This window comes from Xenopus tropicalis, chromosome 4, assembly GCF_000004195.4.
Source record: "Xenopus tropicalis strain Nigerian chromosome 4, UCB_Xtro_10.0, whole genome shotgun sequence".
Classification (NCBI taxonomy): Eukaryota; Metazoa; Chordata; class Amphibia; order Anura; family Pipidae; genus Xenopus; species Xenopus tropicalis.
Genome location: NC_030680.2, coordinates 52145500 through 52165329, shown reverse-complemented (window position 1 = coordinate 52165329; position 19830 = coordinate 52145500). Strand labels below are relative to the sequence as shown.

General features: G+C 38.4%; 2 protein-coding genes across 9 annotated transcripts in view; one reads left to right on the top strand and one right to left on the bottom strand.

The window, feature by feature from the left end:
• Positions 1 to 689: 689 nt before the first annotated feature.
• The window catches only part of pdcd2l (programmed cell death 2-like), a 28862-nt gene continuing 9721 nt past the window's right edge, over positions 690 to 19830 (bottom strand). Inside the window, exons 1-8 of one of the 6 annotated variants that reach the window (XM_012960904.3) lie at positions 11513 to 11578; positions 9993 to 10151; positions 8205 to 8368; positions 7290 to 7359; positions 6636 to 6973; positions 5986 to 6099; positions 3559 to 3704; positions 690 to 3487 (exon numbers count right to left, since the gene is read on the bottom strand). In XM_012960904.3, coding sequence (XP_012816358.1) covers positions 3357 to 3487; positions 3559 to 3704; positions 5986 to 6099; positions 6636 to 6973; positions 7290 to 7359; positions 8205 to 8368; positions 9993 to 10097 — 1068 coding nt within the window. In that variant the 5' untranslated portion in view covers positions 10098 to 10151; positions 11513 to 11578 and the 3' untranslated portion in view covers positions 690 to 3356. 6 annotated transcript variants of the gene reach the window in all.
• Positions 11862 to 18472, top strand: tradd (TNFRSF1A-associated via death domain). 3 transcript variants are annotated; one of them, XM_004913534.4, is made up of 5 exons: positions 11862 to 12087; positions 13472 to 13612; positions 15190 to 15470; positions 16376 to 16571; positions 17073 to 18385. In XM_004913534.4, the coding sequence occupies exons 2-5, from the start codon at positions 13483 to 13485 to the stop codon at positions 17375 to 17377; spliced, it is 912 nt and encodes a 303-aa protein (XP_004913591.1). In that variant the 5' UTR covers positions 11862 to 12087; positions 13472 to 13482; the 3' UTR covers positions 17378 to 18385. The 3 variants fall into 3 exon arrangements, with proteins under 3 accessions (XP_004913591.1, XP_002937214.1, XP_012817698.1); XM_002937168.5 differs by lacking the exon at positions 11862 to 12087 and adding an exon at positions 12092 to 12178 and having other exon boundaries at positions 17073 to 18472; XM_012962244.3 differs by lacking the exon at positions 11862 to 12087 and adding an exon at positions 12199 to 12316 and having other exon boundaries at positions 17073 to 18472.

The following is a 19830-nucleotide window of genomic DNA, read 5'->3' as shown; positions in this document are numbered from 1 at the left end:
CTATTTGCTCTTTAGTAAACAAATCAGATTATAATTTATTCCACTCCACCTATACCCTTGTATGCAAGAAAGCAATCTCTTGTGAATCTACATGGAGCATAAACTTGATAAAAGGGCAGACTGCATTAATTCACCAAAAAAGTGCCCCCTCCCAATCACAAAAATATTATCAATTTAATCAATACATCTCAAACAAGGATTTTTGAAAAACAAACTTGTAAAAACAAATTTTTCCTCAAATTTACCCATGAAGATATTTGCACAGGAGGGGGCCACGTTCGACCCCATTGCCGTTCCTTTGATCTGTAAATAAAACTCATCAGTAAACATAAAATAACACTAATTCTAAATAATTTATAATACAGTTGCAGCCTGGGGGACAGTTTGGGATCAGTGGGGACTACAGAGGAGCCTACACTTGGGACCCAAACAAACAGGGGCACAAGCAAAGGCTAGAAAGGCCTCCATTTTGGCTAATGGACCCATATAGGGAGGCAGCTGCGTGTTACCCCATTTTTCTAATGCCAAAACCCGATGCCATGTTTCCCCCCTTTCTGTCTAGGCAGTAATTCATTATTATTGGATGCCCTGAGATGAAATGGGGCTGAAATCCTTGCAATATGTTTTTCAACAGGCTATAATTAAACTAAATATTAATTACTGAAGAGATGTTGCTGAACACAAGATTGATGCACTTTAGCAACACCCTGCTGTGCCAGCGTATGAGCCGACCAAAAATCATTGGAAAAGTTCTATACTGAGCGTCCACTGAACTGGCTCAGGGGATACCTGAGAGCCAGGGGCAAGATGGCAGCGCCCAATCAGGACACAACTATATCAGGCCAGTGTGTAGCCTTTTAAAGAAGAGAAGACCAAGCCCCCAGTAGGACATAACAACAGATGATATTATGTTTTATGTCCTTTAATGTGACATTAGATATGTCAGTGGGTGTCTCCCTAATGAATGTCTGTGCTACTGGGCAGCAGCTTTGGGGGGCAAGGGAAGGACTGTGCAAGCTGTAATATAGAGTCTAATAAAGATACATGTGTCACATGTTTATTCCAGTTTGTTATTACAGTATATTATATTCCATTTTCTGCTTGCCAAAAGCATGCCAGGAATCAGAACCACTGTTGTAGCACCAAAGCCAGCTGGACCTGCTGGGCCATTCATAGCACAGAAGGTATCTGCACAGCAGCAGCTGATCTGTATGTCTTTAAGATTTTGAGGCGCCTATTTGGAGTGCATTAGGGGCCAGAAAACAGGTGAAATTAGGATGGTGCTGTACGATCTGTGGATGGCAAGGGATTGCATCAAAATAACAAAATGGTGGCGATTCCTTCTCAAGGCCGAGTTCTGAGGGGACTATAAATATATCAAAGCCCACCTAAAAGGCTTCTACGAAGACCTAGAGGCTGTCAACAAGGCTATACTGATGTGGAACAATGAGAGATATTAAGGTGCAATATAAAATCCATCCTTCTCTCTCTTCTCTTCTTTCTATGCTGTTTGCTCAAATGGAAATATTCCCTAAATTATGGCTATTTTGTAATGAATAGAGTTAGGGGCTGATATATTGAAATCAGTTGCAATTCTGAGATTTTGTACGATGAGAGAATAGAATAAAAAATAAGAAAAAAAATACCATAGTTTCCCCCCAAAAAATTGCGCTTGTGCAAATGGCTTTAAAATACCCAAAAAACTGTGATTTGCAACTTTCTTTGCAATCATAGAAAGTTATGGGAAAAGTTGCAACAACACTTTATTTTAATTTTACTTCAGCGCCCAATTAGAGATAAGTGTACCCCTAAGTGTTTTAGGGTTTCTCCAGAGATATCACCTGCTAAGGCAAAGATAAGTTATTTTGTTTGGTTCTTGCAGGTGGGCCCTTCTGAACATATTGAAAAAGGCACTTGCTGACAGCACCACCACCAATTTCATGGGTACCAAGTACAGATGAACCTGTCTGGGTACCCTCATTAGCAGAATTCAACCAACCTAATTCCACTAGCTGTGCCTTCACTACTGCCCAACACATTCCATCGCGGTGCTTCCCCTTCCAGCCACCACTATTCCACCTGCAGTGCCCCTAAAATCCATTATATGGTTTTATACACAGCATCATCATTAAATCACTAGGTAGAAATTACATTCTTTTTCCCTCCACCTCAGACTGCAGAAGTAGGGGTCTGCAGGCTGCCTGGGGTCCAACTGAATGTAAAGGAATGCAGTATTCACTCAGCAGCTTAATGATGGGAATTTTTCCCTCTAGTAAAGCACAAGTAAAGGCCCAAGCTTATCAGAGGTTTTTTGCCTTCCTTAGGATCAATAAAAATACACAATTTATTATGTTTATCAACAATAAAGCTGTGACTTACACAGTTTACACCTCCAAGCAGCACTGTGTGTCTTTATTTTCACAGGGGTAACACATATAAGGGGAGGAGGAAAAGTCCTTCTGCGGGTATGGCTGCAGCAGCTCTCCCGGGGTGGATGAAATGAAAGGCTGGTATAGGAGTAGAAAAATAAAACAGTGCCCTAAACATTACCATGCATCCTTATGTTTGCATGTCATCATTTTAACTGGAAAGAATGAATTCAGTCTGAAATACTGTTTTTAATAACAGACAAGTTTTTTTTCCAAATATTTTAGCACTCATCTTAGTGCTTAACTAGGAAGGGCATTTTGATACATAAATAAATTGGATTGGGACAGGGTTCTCTTTATCTCTTGTTTCTGTTATTGGTTATTATTTTTGTATGTAAATCTGTATGTACAGCGCTGTGGTGCTTTATAAATACACGATGATGATGATGATGATAATATCGTTCAGATGATAAATCTGTGCTTAAGAGGTACTGTACTCCCACACTGCCAAAAACAAGATTTCTTTCTTGCAGTTCAGGGGCTACAGCCAAGACAAACAGCTGTTTTCTATCACAGTAAACAAGTAGGGTTTTTGCAGAGGAGTTTGGTAATGATGCATTTTTTTATCTTGCTAAATACATAAAGTACATTCTTTGATACAAGGGAGTTTATGCTGGCTTCTGCGTTGGTGTACTATGTTCCAGAGTGTAAAAGAGAGGAGCACAGTGCAATCACTCCTTTTGTTCCAGTCTAATCCAGGTTTATATCATATAATAAAGTTACATCAAAGGGAAAATGTAGAGAAAATGTTTATATTACATCATAATATGGCACCAAATACTGTTATATTTTGCATCCATTACTGTGTTGTAATGTTTTCAAAAAAGTTCTCCTGGGAGTTAAGATCTGCTCAGGAATCCCCTTATAAAATTGTGTTAGTTTTTTTGTTCCACAATGAACTGATGCATTGGAGAAAAGGTTGCAATTCTATTTAAAATACTTTTGGTCTGGATCCTCCTGCACAATGCAGAACTCTTGAACTGGCATCCTGTCTCCAACCTCCCAGCAGCTCCTCTCACAAGTGAAAACAAGGACTGTTCCAAACTCCAACAGCACATCTAAAACATAAACAACAATCACATATGGAGTCTCTAATGTACACACTCAAAAATAAATTTACCTGATTTACCTGTTCCAGCATCCTGAAGCAGACTAACAAGAGCTGGCATTAGTTGGAACTCAAACACTCTGCGGCCTCCACACTGTGTACATGGTTGGGGTTCTGAGGCAGCATCAGGGGGGCTTATGTAAAGAGGGGTACCATTCCATGAATATCTGGAAGAGAGAGCAATGTTTTTAACAAAGAAAACACTTCAGCATATGTGAAATAATAACTATATAAATGTAACAAGTTCCTCTGATAAAATGAAAGTGGTTTTATTTTACTGGACAGGACCACAAGTACCCACAATGTGGAAGCTTATCTCCCAGGTCCCGTTTTCATATTGTCTGTCCTCTATCCCAAATCATGAACACAGAGCAGGACACCCAAATACCAGTACTTTAGGTCCCAAGCATTCCATATAATTAATTCTTATGATTTATTATATAGTGGAATGCTTGGGACCTAAAGTTTTTCAGATTATGTTTTTTTGTTATTTGGTTAACCATAACTTAAGTTTATTTAAAAAATCATCTTAAGTTAACATTAAACAAGGACAAATCAACTCGAATTTGCTGCTTGGTGCCAATGTGTTAAACACCCCCATATATACAATGCTTACTTTAAACTGAAGAGTTTGTTTTTGCTAATAATGGACTCTGGTAGATATTACTCCCATAATTTCTAGATATCAGGTTTCCACATAAGAGATCCTATATTTATACTTGGGAAGTTCCAACACTGCCTCTTAAGGCTAGAGTAAAAACCTAGTAAAAGGGATTAATTACATGGGAAGAGGCAAATGCTATTAGCAAGCCTGGATATTAAATAATATTATATACATTTATTAAGCATTGTTAAGGCATACAAGTGGTCACCCATTTTGTACAGTTAGAAGATTTGATTCCCTCTGTACAAAAATAATTTATTTTAAGGAGTGTTAGTTTGGAAGACTACTATTTTTGGATTGATAATAGATTTTACCTACAACTGTGCAGAACTACCACGAGGAACGAGAATCACACCCACCTACACTAATTTATGTTTAGGATATTGGGAGTCACAATATATATAGCTCCATTGCTGGGCGCGGGTCTCATACTGTAGGAAAGGTTTATCAATTATGTCACCATTGTTTGGAAAGGCAGAGAACAGGAACTTAGGAAAACAATTGATTTCCAAAATGATTAAACCAAAATGACAGGAACCTAGAGTTTACAGTGACTATTAGCAAAAATAGCATAACATACTTAGGATTTAGATATCTATATTAAAAATATGCAATTACATTATAAAACACATTTTAAGAAATAGATGAGTGTAATAATGTAGTGGCAGTTAGTAATTATCATCCACTTACTAGAATTAAAAAGAATTGCTCGGAAGAGACAGTATTTGAATAACAAAGGGACTTAATTTTGGATAGATTTACCAAAAGAGGTTTCACAAAGAGCAAAACAGAAAATAGAAAGTGAATCCCTTTGCCCCATTTTTTACTATCCCAATGGGGATTTTATTCACCCCAACGGTGAATAAAATCAAAAACATTATACAGAAACATTGCAAGGAGATGACATACTAAAAAATGTCATCCCAAAGAAACCTCTAAGTGTATTTCAAATATAACTAAGGCAGAATATACAATTAAACAATGCATTAAATGTACAATAAAAAATACTGCCTAGAGTGTCCATGTGGACTACATTAAGTGGGAAAAACAAACAGACCCCTCAGAGACAAAATAAAAAAACTGAAAAAGGTTTTGAGAAACACAGTTTCTAAACATTTTAAAACTCATCATGGCAAAAATCCAAACTGTTTAAAGTTCTGATGAATAGAGAAAGCAAAAAAAACAGGTAGAAAGGGAAATAAGGAGAAATAGAGAGACGCTGCCCATGTTTTTTTCTGCTGAATTTTAATGCAGTCAAAGGGAAATGTGCTGACTGAGCACTGAACTTGTCAATAAAGAGATATACCTATAGAGACTTTTTGGATTTAAGGAACAAGGAAAGGGGTAGAACCCTGCCTCTGATAAAGCCTGAATCCAAGTTAACCATTTTGGTGGAGCCTGTCTGCTTGTATTCTGTAAATTGAAGGGAAGTGAGAAACATATCCTACACAGCCTTTTCATTTTAGACAATTTGGGTGAGCATTAAAGCTATAAATACTGCACAATATTACTCCTATTGCTCTCTTGCAGCTGAAAGTGCTGTAATTTTCTATATATTACCACATGGGTTATAATATAGGTCATAAAAACTACTAAATGAAAAGTTCCCGGAGTAAAATGCTAATTTATATATTTTGTATAGATAATCATGATTAAGTCTAGATGGGTTAAGCGCATTCTGTATCTAAGATAATTTACAATAATAATCTTACTTGTGGTGGCCTGTGGGATCAAATGTGCTCCCCTTTCCCCAGTAACTGGTTCAAATACAGGTCACATGTTACCTGAGAATCTGCTGTCTGCATGTGGAGATCTTCTTCAGAAACTTGTAGAATAGAATATCACTGTTCGGCAAGTCACACTTCTCATACTTTTCAGATTCTCCTTTTCCCACACAGCTGCATGAGAAAAAAGAAGTTTGAGAATATTTGTATAATGTGAGAGAGAGGCCTAAGGTTGGAAAGCCTACAAAGTACATTTTAATGTTCAAATACAGAGCAATATTCAAATACTGCAGTATGAACCTGTGATCTACCAAGATAGATGCTATTGGGTTCTGAAACTGACTAAAGTGAGCCCCTCAGTAAAGCTCAATAGAGCTTCCTAAGGTTGCTGCTGTAAGGTTGTCCTGCCATTAATACTTAACGTATGAAAATGTATAACTTACATTGTGATTAGACAACTTTTTTTACAGGACGTCTGTAGTTGTAGTAGTGTGGTAAAATATATAATCTAAATTTGGTGCCAGATGTTTACTATTTGGAAACACTAACCAGTATTCATTGATGTTGAAACTGCCTTGAAAACATTTTTTGACTCATGGCTATCTTATATCATTTTACCAAATAACAAATCCTACACTGAAATGCATTCTCTGTAATGTTTTTATTTTACGGTTTTAAAGATAAGTGGCAGCCATACTTGGTGCACATACCTTTCTGGTTCATCTGATAGGCGCCCCTCTCTTTGCTCATACTCTTTCAGAAGTCTTTGAGCATGATTAAGATCACCTTTCCAAGTGCATTCCTCCTCTTCAGCAACAGCTATATAATAAGAGGGAAACACAGTTTCAGCTGTCTGAACACCATCCATTTTATCAGACAAGGTTAGGTGCTCAAGCTGAAACGAGAAGTCTGTGTGAGTAGGTGCTGCAGGGTTGTTTGTAGCCTGGAAATTAGCAGTTATAGGTGAAATCCGAACTACAGGCTCCTCATCTTCTAGGCCCCAATTATCTGCATCTTCACACCAATCAGTAGGTACAGCATTATCCTTCTGCAAGGACAGAGAACAAGATATATGTACTGCTGAAAATGATGAGAGTTAGATATGGACAGAAAGAAAGGTGGACAGTTAGAAGCATGCTAAATTCCATGTCATTTAATCAACCATTTCCAAAAGAGGCAACTCTAATTTCAGGGAAATCATAAACTCCCTCTGAATTAGGGAAAGAAGGAATATATCAATCCATTAACACAATCAGAAAGAAAACTGACCATTCAATAAAAACCAGCAGATGTCCCCAACCCAACCCTACATTTTAACAACAAAAAATGTGGCTTATAACAAAGAATGTTGCTTATAAAAGTACCTGTGGAACGGTGGTTTCTTTCATTTGTGGGCCATGACCTTCAAGACTCTGTGATCTTAATGCCACCCAGCTAGAGTGAAAGATAATGAATTGTGCAGAGAAAAATGACAGTGTTCTGTTCCTTAGTCCTTTAGTCAAGTGTATTAAGACAATGGCCACCTACCATGGGATGACCAGACATTTTGTAATAAATCTAGACAGGTTTTTTAAAAGTTTGTTTTAAAGGATATGTAAACCCTGAAAAAAATTAAAGGGAGAACTATAACCTTAAAGATTGCAGGTCTTTATAAAAATATGTAACACAAAACAGCCCATATGTAAACCCCTGCTTCATCTAAATAAACTATTTAGATACTTTAATAGTATGTACCATTAGATAAGCCTAAATAAAAAAAACAGCCATTTTCAGTGTTGATGGCTGCTCCCTGGCTCATCCAATTCACAGTGCACACAAACAAACCAAGGGCACACATGCATGTTAGATCTGATCAGCCAATTAATGGACAAAGTTCTGTCTTCTTCACTCTTCTACCTGTTACAGTTAGAGCTGCATTATTTCTGGTCATATGATCTCTGTGGGAGCATGCAGACCTGTACAAGGTGGCTCAATATAAAAGAGCAATATTACAAATAAATTACATTTATTGTTTTCCAAGAAATAGATAGTTTTAGACTATTTTAAATTTGCTAAAATAATGAATTTTGTAATACCACCACAGTCCAACTGCCTAAACTAAAAAGTGTTGTGTTGTTGCTTTGCTTAAAAATGAAGAAAGAAATGTATTTTGGTATTTCTCTAGTCATTAGTAAGCAGAGCAACATCAGAAAACCTTTCATGTTTTTCCTGACTCCTGTATATGGAACAGCATACCCAGCACAGATTTACCTCTCACGTTTACCCCAGCACAGATTTACCTCTCACGTTTACCCCAGCATGGCTTCCTGGAACAGGCAAACACATGAACAACACGATGGAATGGTGAGCCTTCCATTGGGCAGTACACCTGGACAACATGGCATAGAACTGCAGAACACAGACCACAGGATGGTAATAGCTTTCTCACAGAAGGGAGGGCATCCTGTTAAACACACCAATAGATTCTACATATTATACACTACTACAAACTAAAACAAATTACTTCAGGTAGAAAAATAAAATATCTGGGGCACCAGAAAGGGACAAGTGTTTACAATGCATTTTCCTTTCTAAATATATATAATTTCACTTTTGCAGATTGTTAGTGCCTCACTCCCAACATAAACACATTGTGAGTACAGAGTGTATATAAAAAACATTCTTTACAAACAAATATGCCTTTCAAGCAGGCCTTACTAAATTCACAATTCTAACTGTATTTTCACATACAGATACGCAAATCTTATCACAAAGAAATGCTCAGAAAGTAATTTGCAGGTAATCTAGCAATATGAACTATAAAGAATAAGAATATCCTTTTAAACTTAAATGTCCTTTTATTTTCCCGGTACGATCCCACAATTAAATCCACTACATCAAGAAATGAACAGAATAAACCATTTCCATACAAGTTAAAGGACAAGCAAATGTGATATGTGTGTCACTGAATATAACTGATAAGCTTATATTGGGCTGCAATACTATTCCTGCCACATTGTGCTGCCAGCTGTGCCGAAGTCCTTGCAATCCTAGCACATGTGCAGTGCAGTAAGATTTGGACTTTAAAATCCAATTTTACTCTACTGAGCATGCTCACTATCCGGACAGTGCATATATTTTTAAAATTTCGGAAATGATGGCAGGCTGGGGCAGCAGGATTAGTACACAATTCAGTGGACAGGAGAGCCAGCCCAGGTCTAACATTAGCACTTTTATTTACTAGAGGGTGCCTAAAACATTGGCACCCCCTCTAGTGAATATCACTATAATTGTCCTTTATCCAAATACAGTTATGGGATTACCATTATCCAGAAGGATCTGAATTACAGGAAGGCCATCTCCCACAGACTCCATTTTAATCAAATAATTTAATCAAATTTATTTGAATAATAATTCAAATTAATCCCTATTGGAGGCAAAACAATACTATTGGGTTTAATTCGTGTTTAAATTATTTTTTTAGTAGATTTAAGGTATGAAGAGCCAAATTACAGAAAGATCTTTAATCCAGAAAACTATACCTATTCAAACAAATTGCAGCATTGCAATTTAATGTAAAACCCAGTGCATCCGCTGCCCACAGCACTACTAGCAGCATGGTTTTAATAGACATAATCTCTTTAAATTAATACATCTGCCTGGTGTGCTATCCTCTCATCTTTGGGGCAAAGGGTGGCTTGATCAATTATACAGTAATTAAAAATGAGAGGGTAGTCTCTGCTTCTGAAGAAGACCTTATACCCCAACAAGGGAGCTGGTAAAAAGAATAACTGGACATTCAGTATAACCAAAAATTTTAAGATACCAGAAAGCCATAGGAAGGATGTTTCCCTAATACTGACAGTGTTGCAATAACCATATACTGTACATGTTGTCCTGCAAATTACAATTATTTTCTTTTGCAGCTCTCTTTTTCTGGAGGTCCAGCTGTCTTTCTAAGCTTAACTCTTTATATCTGAGACAAATTGGCTTCTTACACCCAGTTAGCATTATGTCATTAAAGCACATTGTGGTTTTTGCATACAACACTATGTTGACACACGTATTTCTTTTCTCCTTCTACTCACAGGCAGACCACCTATTTTGCTCACATCCCATGAAGAGGCATCACTTTCTTGCAAAGCATCCTTAAACCCAAGAAGAACACGTGCAGATGGAGGAGCCTGTGCCATATCATTAATGTGGTGCTTCTAGTCCAATACTATTCACAAACCTGCAGGTGGAACCTAAAGAAAAACAGCACAATTGGGCCTCGGATTAAAAGAAATGCCTACATTTTACCATCATTACAACATACTTAAATTTTAAAACACACCAGATACCAGATCACTTCAAAATTCTAATAAATGCTTGTTGCAGGCATTTATTAGAATTTTCAAGTGATCTATTATCCTTACGGGGGCGATTCTGCACCCTTGGCCACCCTAAAGGTGCCCATACACTATAACATCCGCTCGCTTGGCGATGTCGCCAAGCGAGCGGATCTTCACGGATATCGGGTAGCAAGGGACTTGAAAAAAAAATAATCCGATCGTTTGGCCCTGGGGCCAAACGATCGGATTACATTAGATCTTATGGGGCAGTCGGTTTGGGGACCGCATCAACGAGCCGATGCGGTCCCCGATCCGACCGGATTTTCTAACCTGGCCGATCAAGATCTGGCCAGATATCGGTCGGCCAGGCAGCTCTGTTCTGCCCATACACGGGCCGATTAGCTGCCGAATCGGTCCAAGGGACCGATATCGGCAGCTATAGTCGGCCCGTGTATGGGCACCGGGGCTTCCTGATGACACCCCGTCACTACAATAGAACGTTCTGCACTAGAAGAGCTAAACCGCTCTTCTTCCACCGCTCACCTATAGAGGTAATGGCGGAACCACGTTGGCACTGGCTTAACACAGGGTTAAGCCATGAGAGATTCCTTCTGACAGTGGGAACACGGAAATGGCTATAAGCAGTCAATTTATAGGGCCTGTGGGTAAATCTGCACACACAGAATTTACTCCTTAGCACACATATTGGCGCATCATACACAACTGTGAAGAATGCAACTTTGCGCACTGCAATCTGCAAAAAGTAGAGTAAAACATTACTGGTGATGTTGCTTTTCACAGACAATCAGATACTTTGCTTCGGTTTTCTAACTGTTGAAATCTAATTGCTGATTGGGCAACATCACTGGTAATGATTCACTCCACTTTTTACACAGCACGATAAATATACCCCTAAGTTTTGAGCTTACTGTCTGACTTCGAAACAGTTTCCCTGTAGCCTAGGCTGCCCACTACCATAACCTGAGGAATTTGCTTGTCATGTCATTGGACCAGCGGGCACTTTTACAAGCTGTCAAAATGAACCAACTCAGAAAAAGACAAGAATAGACAACTCAAGACAGGGGGTCACTAACAGAAGAAGAAAACGGCCCCCAAAGTCTCTTACTGCAGTATTTCACTGGTAACCAGTCAATACTAGCATGATGTCAAGTTGTCAGGGAACAGCGAATCTATGCCAGGGTGCCCTTATCCCTGACAATTGGGCATCATGCGAACAGCGGACTGTCATGCTGTACTAGATAGGAGACACTTACGGGGAAACACATATTTTTGAACAAGATTTAAAACCACTTTTCAGCGGTGGCGGAAGCTATAGCCATATACACTACACGCACTACCTAACATTTCCCAGCATCCTAACTAGTTACCTTTTTTTTTTTTTTTTTTTAATTTCCTGCACGGGGTAGTCAGACGAGTTCCTCCCCAAACACGTGTTCTCTAGAGCCGGCCATACTAAGAGAAGTGTATGCAACCTAGCCGACTCCTGATTGGCTAAGTTCCGACCAAGCGCCACACAGCTGATCATTTTATTGACAGCTGCTCGACCAATCAGCAAAGGGCCATTGTTTGGCAAGCGTGTGTGATAAATGGGTTTAAACGCAGCTATTCAAAACTGGGTCAGGTTGGGAGTGTAATTAACATTTTTTGCTGCTGATGCTTGAACTGAAAGGCATATCTTGTAGCAAGAGTACCGTGTCGTAGAACGTTTAGGTCCTTCACTTCCTGCCCTAGTCCATGGTAGTGCATGGGTTAAAGGGGCGGCCGCGCTAGGTGTGCGAGAATTGCGCAGTGCCGGAAGCACTGTGGCAGTGCCAGGAACTGCTGTCAGGTACATTTTTCTTGCATTTTTCAGGGGGGCGTACAGTATCGTACCGCAGATTGTTAAGTGTCACAGTTTCTAAAACTTTCTTCTCGCCGGGGTAAGAGGTACCTGCTGGCTGTCATTCTGTTTATGTGGTGCTCGATTGAGCTGACCGCTTATAAAACTACAGTCATTCTAACTGGGTTTCGGTGAAATGATTCTGAACTGCCGGAAGACGTGTAGTACAGCAGTCAAAGTAATGCCGAGCTTTGCAATAATATTAATCTAGATCGGGCTAGTCTAAGTTGTTTTCTATTTAGAGGGCCATATATTGTGTATGGCACATATTTGTGGGAAGTAGTGTAAGAAAGAAAGGACCTGGTAGTCATAAAATGCCTTTTGATGCCTATAGATTCAATTCCTAGGCTCACAGTTGGGCAGCCCTGCTTTGGATTACTACTAGTTCCTACAAATTATACAGATTATTCAAAAATACTGTCAGACCAAGGATGACATTATGCCAGTTGTCTTGTTGCCTGTTTTTGTTTTTATCACTTTTTCTAAATTTAGTTTTTGGCTTTAGGGATTTTATTTTACAGTAATTTAAGTAGTATGCCCTCCAGTGTACATGAAGTGCTTCAACTGAGGGTCTGTAATGGCACATGGGTATTTTTATGAAATGGGATCTACCATTTTAAAGGAGAAGGTATAAATGTTTTCAGTAGCACTTCAGTCAAGTGTTTTTCTTCACTGTGGATCCCGGTGAGTGAGTGTTAGAGGGCATAACCAGATACATTTTTATCAATTGAATATAGCCTACCAGATCCAAAAGTAGACTCTGTTTTTGGGGAATCTATGGTATAACGGTGTCAGTATTAGAATTTATGAACACCACCAGGTATGTATGTATTTATGTATGTATATCTTTATTTATAAAGCGCTATGGTATATGAAGTTATCAGATATCTGCATAGTGCAAGGGATTTATCTGCTTGGGGGGTCATAAAGAAACAGAGCCAATTTACCTTTATTCATCTTCAAACCATACAAGTAGCCAAACTTTTTACTTATTGTATGATCAACTTACTTGTCAGCAACACAAACTTTTTACCACTTTTAAAAAACAGATCTAGTGCTGCAGGCAAAGGGTGGTAGGTAGTACTATTCAGGACCTCCCCTACATCCACAATATGCCCACCTCCCGTGTGTATTCCTAGTTTTTCTACGTCTCAAGTCATTGTTGGCGTCCAAGTGCTCCTTGTGTAAGCAGGAAAAGCTTGAAATTGTTTGTTTGTCATTGTTTCCAGATACATATACAACCAAACTGTATTATGCATCATGATCATATTGCATTAGTTGTCGTGATAAGGATTATATTATAAAAAAAAAAAACATAATACATGTCTTTCAGGACCTAGAGATATGGCAGCTGGATCTAGTATGTGGGTTGGGAGTGTGTACCTCTATATAAAGTCAGATGAGGTTTCCCTTCCCAGAAAATATACAGACCAAAAGGCACTGATCTATGAAGCACTTAGGAGTGCAATATCAGGCAAGTATAACAGTGTGTTTGAAAAGTGAAAGTCATGAAAATGTATTTTCTAATGTACCTGATTCAAACTTTCAAATCTGTCTTTATAGTTTCCTTTTCCTCAAGACTGTAAGAGTCTTACTGTTTAACCAACTGGAATCTTTACTTTTTGATCTGTTTTACATATTTATGTTATTATGAAGGTGTGGATCTTGTCTTTCTTTTTGGATTTCTATTTGCTATTACTGCCTTTTGAATACACACAACCAACACTCTGCACACCCTTTAAATATAATACATAGGAGGTGGTGAGATTATTACAAGCAGTTTTTATTGAAGGTTTAAAAGGATACAATAGTGCAGTATTAATCTCCAATGGCAAAAAAATCCAACAGTGCAAAGTGTTAATACACACCATCAGTAGGAGTTCAATGAAAAGAAAGCGGTTACCTTTGGATAAAGTGAGAATCACCCCAGCATTTCAGCACAAGCCTTTGTCTAGGGGAATTGTATTGGTGCAGCACATCAGAAGGGTATATATACCACAATATTTTAAAGAAAATTCTTTCCAAATGCCAATTCCTGCGTGCTTGCATCATGTGACTTTGCTTAAGCCGACACGTTAGCAGAAGTTACTCGGCTCCTGTGCATAAACATTAACATCACTTCACTGAAAACATGGCAGTTACCCTCCTGTGTGTGGAATTTACAATGCATATTGCTCACTGCTTGTACACAACCCAGGTTACCATGGCAGCTTCACATATAACCAGAATTCACTATCTTACTTACTGCAACAGGTGGTTTCCAAATCTTATAAAAGTAAACAACCATGGCTACCCTGGGTTTGTTATGAGGTTGACAGACAGATTTTACCCATATCACTCATGCCACTTCTAAGCCAAATCAAATACATATATTCAAATGGTGAATTATAAAGTGTATACATTCATATTCAAAAAAATCTATTCAAAGTGCTATCTTAACTTAATAAAAATGCATCTTAATCTAAACAAAGTGTATCTTAACTTAGTAACAATACATCCAAGGTACAACAACTTCATCTTCAGGGTGTATTATCATAAACTGCATATCTAAGTGCCATCCATAATTCAGATGTAGCCAGTATATCCCAACCACATAAAGTGCTATTATTGTATGTTCAGAGGATACCTTTATATATTGCGACCAAAACAATATATAAAGGTATCCTCTGTCTGGGGCGCAAACACACCAATGCAATAATACTTCAGAAATTAGCACTTATATGGTTTTACCCCAGACTAAAGTTACCAGTCAATAGTTTTCCAAGGAGTACATTACACTGAAGTTTTATCCCTTTTCAGAATTTCCATTTATAAGGTCCCCTTTGCAGAATAATTTCTTACAACACCTATTTACCTCAATACATTGCCTTTGGCCTGTCTGGATCCTCTTCCATTGCTTTCTCTCTATTAAACTGGAAGTCTGCAACCATGGCAACATTACCTTGGCCCACTGTCCTGTTCAGCTTTCCTCTTTAAATTTCACCAATTCCTGGCACACTCAGACCTGTGTGTTTGCTTTAGAGCTTGACTTTCTGCCTCATATCTAAACAGAATCTACCGGAGGCTGCAGAGATTCCATTGAAATCCTTAAGATTCATTCTAGTGACCAGCAGCTTATCCTGTACCTAAAATTCTGCGGCCTGGAACCATGCCAGATATTTCTGAAGGATTATAAGGAACGCAAGCTGCAGATGCAGATCCAGAACAAATTGGAGAATTGTTTTTCTGTGGCACAGCTTCCTATTTTTACAGAACTCAAAATTGATACAGGAGAAATGGACAGTTTACTGGAGAAGGAAGAGCAGTGCCTTAAATATATTAGCCAAATGAAGGTAATATCTAGTCAGAGGCAGTTTTGCCACGTGCTACACCATGCCAATATATCTGTTTCAATGACTGGAGGTGTAATGGAGTTATATAATCCATATTCAATTAAATTGATTAAATGTAAACAGTTTATAATTAATATGTTCCAAAAAAGAAGTATATGCTATAGAGCTTTGTGTGTGGCGCATGTTTTTCCTTGGAAATATATATTTTCTATTTTTTTTCCATATATTTGGGCTTATGTCATAGGACAGGTAAAGGACCTGTTTTTCAGAATGGTCTGGACCTGGGGTTTTCCGCATAATGGATCTTTCTGTAATTTTGTTCTTTAAGTCTTCTAAAAAAATAACTAAACCCAATAGGACTGTTTTGCCTCAATTAGGATTATGTATAACTTAGTTGGGATCACATATAATGTACTGTTAACACAGAAATGTGAATTATTTGCTAAGATGAGTTCTTTCTGTAATTTGGAGCTTTCTGAATAACTGATCTCATACCAGTAAGTATAGGAGGGCCCAAGAAGAGTTCTTTTTTGGAAATTTTTAACCGTGTCATTGCAAATAAGGTAAAAATATTAGTATCAATGTACATGCCTGCACTAACTCCTTAGCAATGCTACTGTGCTTGTTAATAACTGCAGTAAGTAATGAGGCTACCTCATAAATAGCTCTAAATCCCAAAGCACAGCAACTCTGAAAGTTCTTGGTAGCCCACATATAAAAAAAACCCTGATACTTAGAGTAAAAGATTAGAAAAGGTTGTGCTTTAAAATAACCAAAAATCCTGTAGATCTTGCTACAGGCATCAACACAGAGTACAAAATCTGCAAGCCTGAGTGACACTCACTGTGCATGAGGTGCATTTTAAGCTTTAAAATGACTCAATATCTTTTTCCTGACTTATCCAGCCTACTATCCAGAAGGATGATGAATTTGCTGAGATTGATGAACGGTTAAAGAGCCTTAAATTGGTTCCACCTTCTGCCCTAGACAGTGATTTGTCTTCACAGAACTCCAGTCAATGCTCCCTACCACTTTCGCTCCATTCCAATAGGAATTCCCATATTGAAGGCAGCACTTTTTATTTTCAAGGCGAGGAGTTTGGTGAGTTTGATGCGTGTATGTGACAAAAAGCTCATGAACTCTACTATAACCTTAATTCAGTTCCGATATGGTTGTTAGACTTTGGGTTTGAAAATCGAAACATCAGGCCGTTGCTTACTCCCTTTAGGTGGCTGTACCTTGTAAGATACACTCTTTTGATGAGATTGCCAAACAAGCAGATCTTTTCCGGATATTGACCGGATACAGGCCATCGAGACAAGGGTGAATCAACGCTGCTCACTCCAAAGGGATTTTTAAACCTACCCAATTGACATCTGCCCAATTTCCAGCCAGATATCAGTTGAGTAGGCACAGTAGGTAATCGGGGCAACCCTGACATACCTGGCCTAAAATTGGGCAGATCTTAATCAGGCAGATTTGATTTTCCTGCAGATTGGGGACCACATCAGCTCTTATTTTTTTCTTGTATACTAACTGTTTACTATAACTGGTTACAATATGCAACATCACAGTTTTAATACCACTGACTTTTTTTTTTAGTGGACAGGCCTTTGACTTCTACTCATATCCAGCACTTCGCCAAATCAGTGGGCAGGAATTGGAAGCTTGTGGGAAGGTCATTAGGAAAAACCTGTCGTGCATTGAATGACACAGCCATTGAAAATCTGGCATATGAATTCGACAGAGAAGGTCGCTACGAGCAAGCATATCAGTTGCTGCGTCTTTTTAAAGACAGTGAGGGAAAGAAAGCAACTGTACAAAGACTTGTGCAAGCTCTGGAGGAAAATGGCTTGAACAGCATAGCCTTTGATCTGTTATCTCTGAATGAAAATGGACTTGAATAGTGGAACTAAAAATAACATGGCACCCAAGAGCTGGCTACAGGGTGAGCTTTGAAAGAGAACAAGCAGCTTTGCACCTGGATAATATGTGTAGTTTCCTTCAAAATTATATTCTACATTGAGAACAATGATGTTTACCCAAAAAGTCCCAATGTTCCATTAACCTCGACCTATAGAAGGGTAATGTACAGGTGTTGTAATTACAAGCAGCGCTATCAGGTTTGTGACATCCATACGATTTCCAAGGTATCAGACTTTGGGGACATTGCTGAATGTATAAGGGTCTTTACAGGAGCTTATGACCCCGTTGAACTTAAAAGAATTTGTCAGTATGTGACTTACTATATGTGTGTCATTTTCTGTCAGTTCTGGTTTTACAACATAGGATTAGTGATAAGCGAATCTGTCCAGTTTGGTTTTTAAACGTGCTTTTTTTTTTTGTGGCCATTGAGGTCTATGGGTTTTTTTGTGGCGAAACCTGGCAAAAAATTTCACTCATCACTACATAAGATCTTATTTCAGGTTGGGTACTGGGGCATTCATTGTGATTTTGTGGATAAATACAACAGATGTGTGCATTCACATCAAACCTATATTGCCTCAAGGTGTTATAACCTTTTAACAGTAGAACTTTTACTTTTTTAAAGAGCAGATGTAATATTTGCACCCTTCAATTCATTTTCATCACAAGCTGCTCTTGGCTCCTGCTTTGGGGCTATAGTAAACCAAGCAGGACAATTTAGGTTTCCTAAATTTACAAACATATTTATTTGGCTCTAAGTTCTGGAAATACATAAAAATAAATACATTTAAATAATTAAACAAATACTAATTGACACAGGTTCAAGATTGGTATTTAGGTTTACTTTTCATTCCACGTGTAGAAATAGGTGTCTTCTAGCATACTTAGTATACATACATTCATAGTGCAGTGTCCATTATGTTAATTTTTTATTTGTATGATCAAAAGCCAAAACCTGGTGCAATAAATATTAAAGGGATATATGACCTTATAAGAAAATGTATTTCTTATAAAGCCCTTGTTTTGATTTCTGCACATTTTGCCATGTGCCAACAGACACGACCTGTGCAGCTACACTGTGTGGTATTTTCTTTATTCATTGCAGATGGATGTCTCCTCACCAAAAGTATACAGCCCCCTTCTCCTCCTCCTCATCTCTGCTGATTTTGCGGTGAGTGGCCTAGGGGCTCACAAAAAATGGGGGTGAGATATTTTTAAAATATATAAGAACCAGTGGGCTACCACTATGAAGCTGGCACCCTAGGCACACGCCCTCTAATGCCTAAATAGAAAATGCAACCCTGCAATTCTCCACTTTTCATCTTGGATACCTACTTCCTGGCATGCATATATTATATTTGAAATGGACACTTGTTGGAGGGTCTAAAATTTACAATGTGACAAAAGGTACCTGCAGTTCAAGTGCTGGTATATGCTGTATCTACCTGTGATCACACTATAAATGCTGCAGTAAAACAAATGCCCAACCATACCCCCTGGATTTTCACCTCTGAAGCCAATGGTCCCCACTGGGGATCCAGACTGAATCTTGATTTGGGTGACATTTGTTAAATGACATTGTTTACATAGAAAATAATTCACTCTACCATTTAAAATGTTATTCTTAAACCAACAAATGTATTTTTTTTAGTTGTAATATTGGTGCGTAGGCAGTGCATTGAGCTACACATTAGAACTGCTTTCAGATAACCTATTGTTTCTCTTACTCCCATGTAACTGGAGGAGTCCCAACCCGGACTTTACTTTTTACTGTTTAGCGTGTTTCTGATATTTACCACTTTTAGCAATACAGTTGTCAGGGAGCTGTTATTTTGCTACTTTCCCATTGTTCTGCTGATTGGATGCTACGTGGGTAAGGGAGGGAGGGTGATATCACTCCAAATTGCAGTGCTGCAGTAAAGAGAGACTAAAGTTTATCACATCACAAGTCACATGACTGGCATTCTGGGAAATAAAGGATATGGCTAGCCCCATATGAAATTTCAAACTTAAATAACTTGAATAACAGATTTCAGTGCAGGATTTTGCTGGAGAAGCTCTATTAACTGATGGGTTTTGGAAAAAAATATGTTTTTCTATGACAGTATTCATTTAAAAGAGAAGGTAGCAGCTGCCATTTTAGCTTGGCGTGATGTCACTTTCTTCTACACTCTTGTGTCTCTGGCTGGTGTGTAGCTCTGGGTTCAGATTACAGCAGGGAGAGGAGGGGCAAAGGGGGAAGAGGGAGAGAGAGGCAAGTTGTCCAAGCTCATGCCAAGGAGGTTTGAACTGAAAGAAGGAAATCTGATACAGAATTCCATGTGTACACAAAATATAAGCAAATGAATGCCATGTTTCTTTTGACAGAGTACTCAGGACCTTATTACTGTGTGTTTGTTGTTGTATATACATAGCCCTTTCTGATAAAGCAATC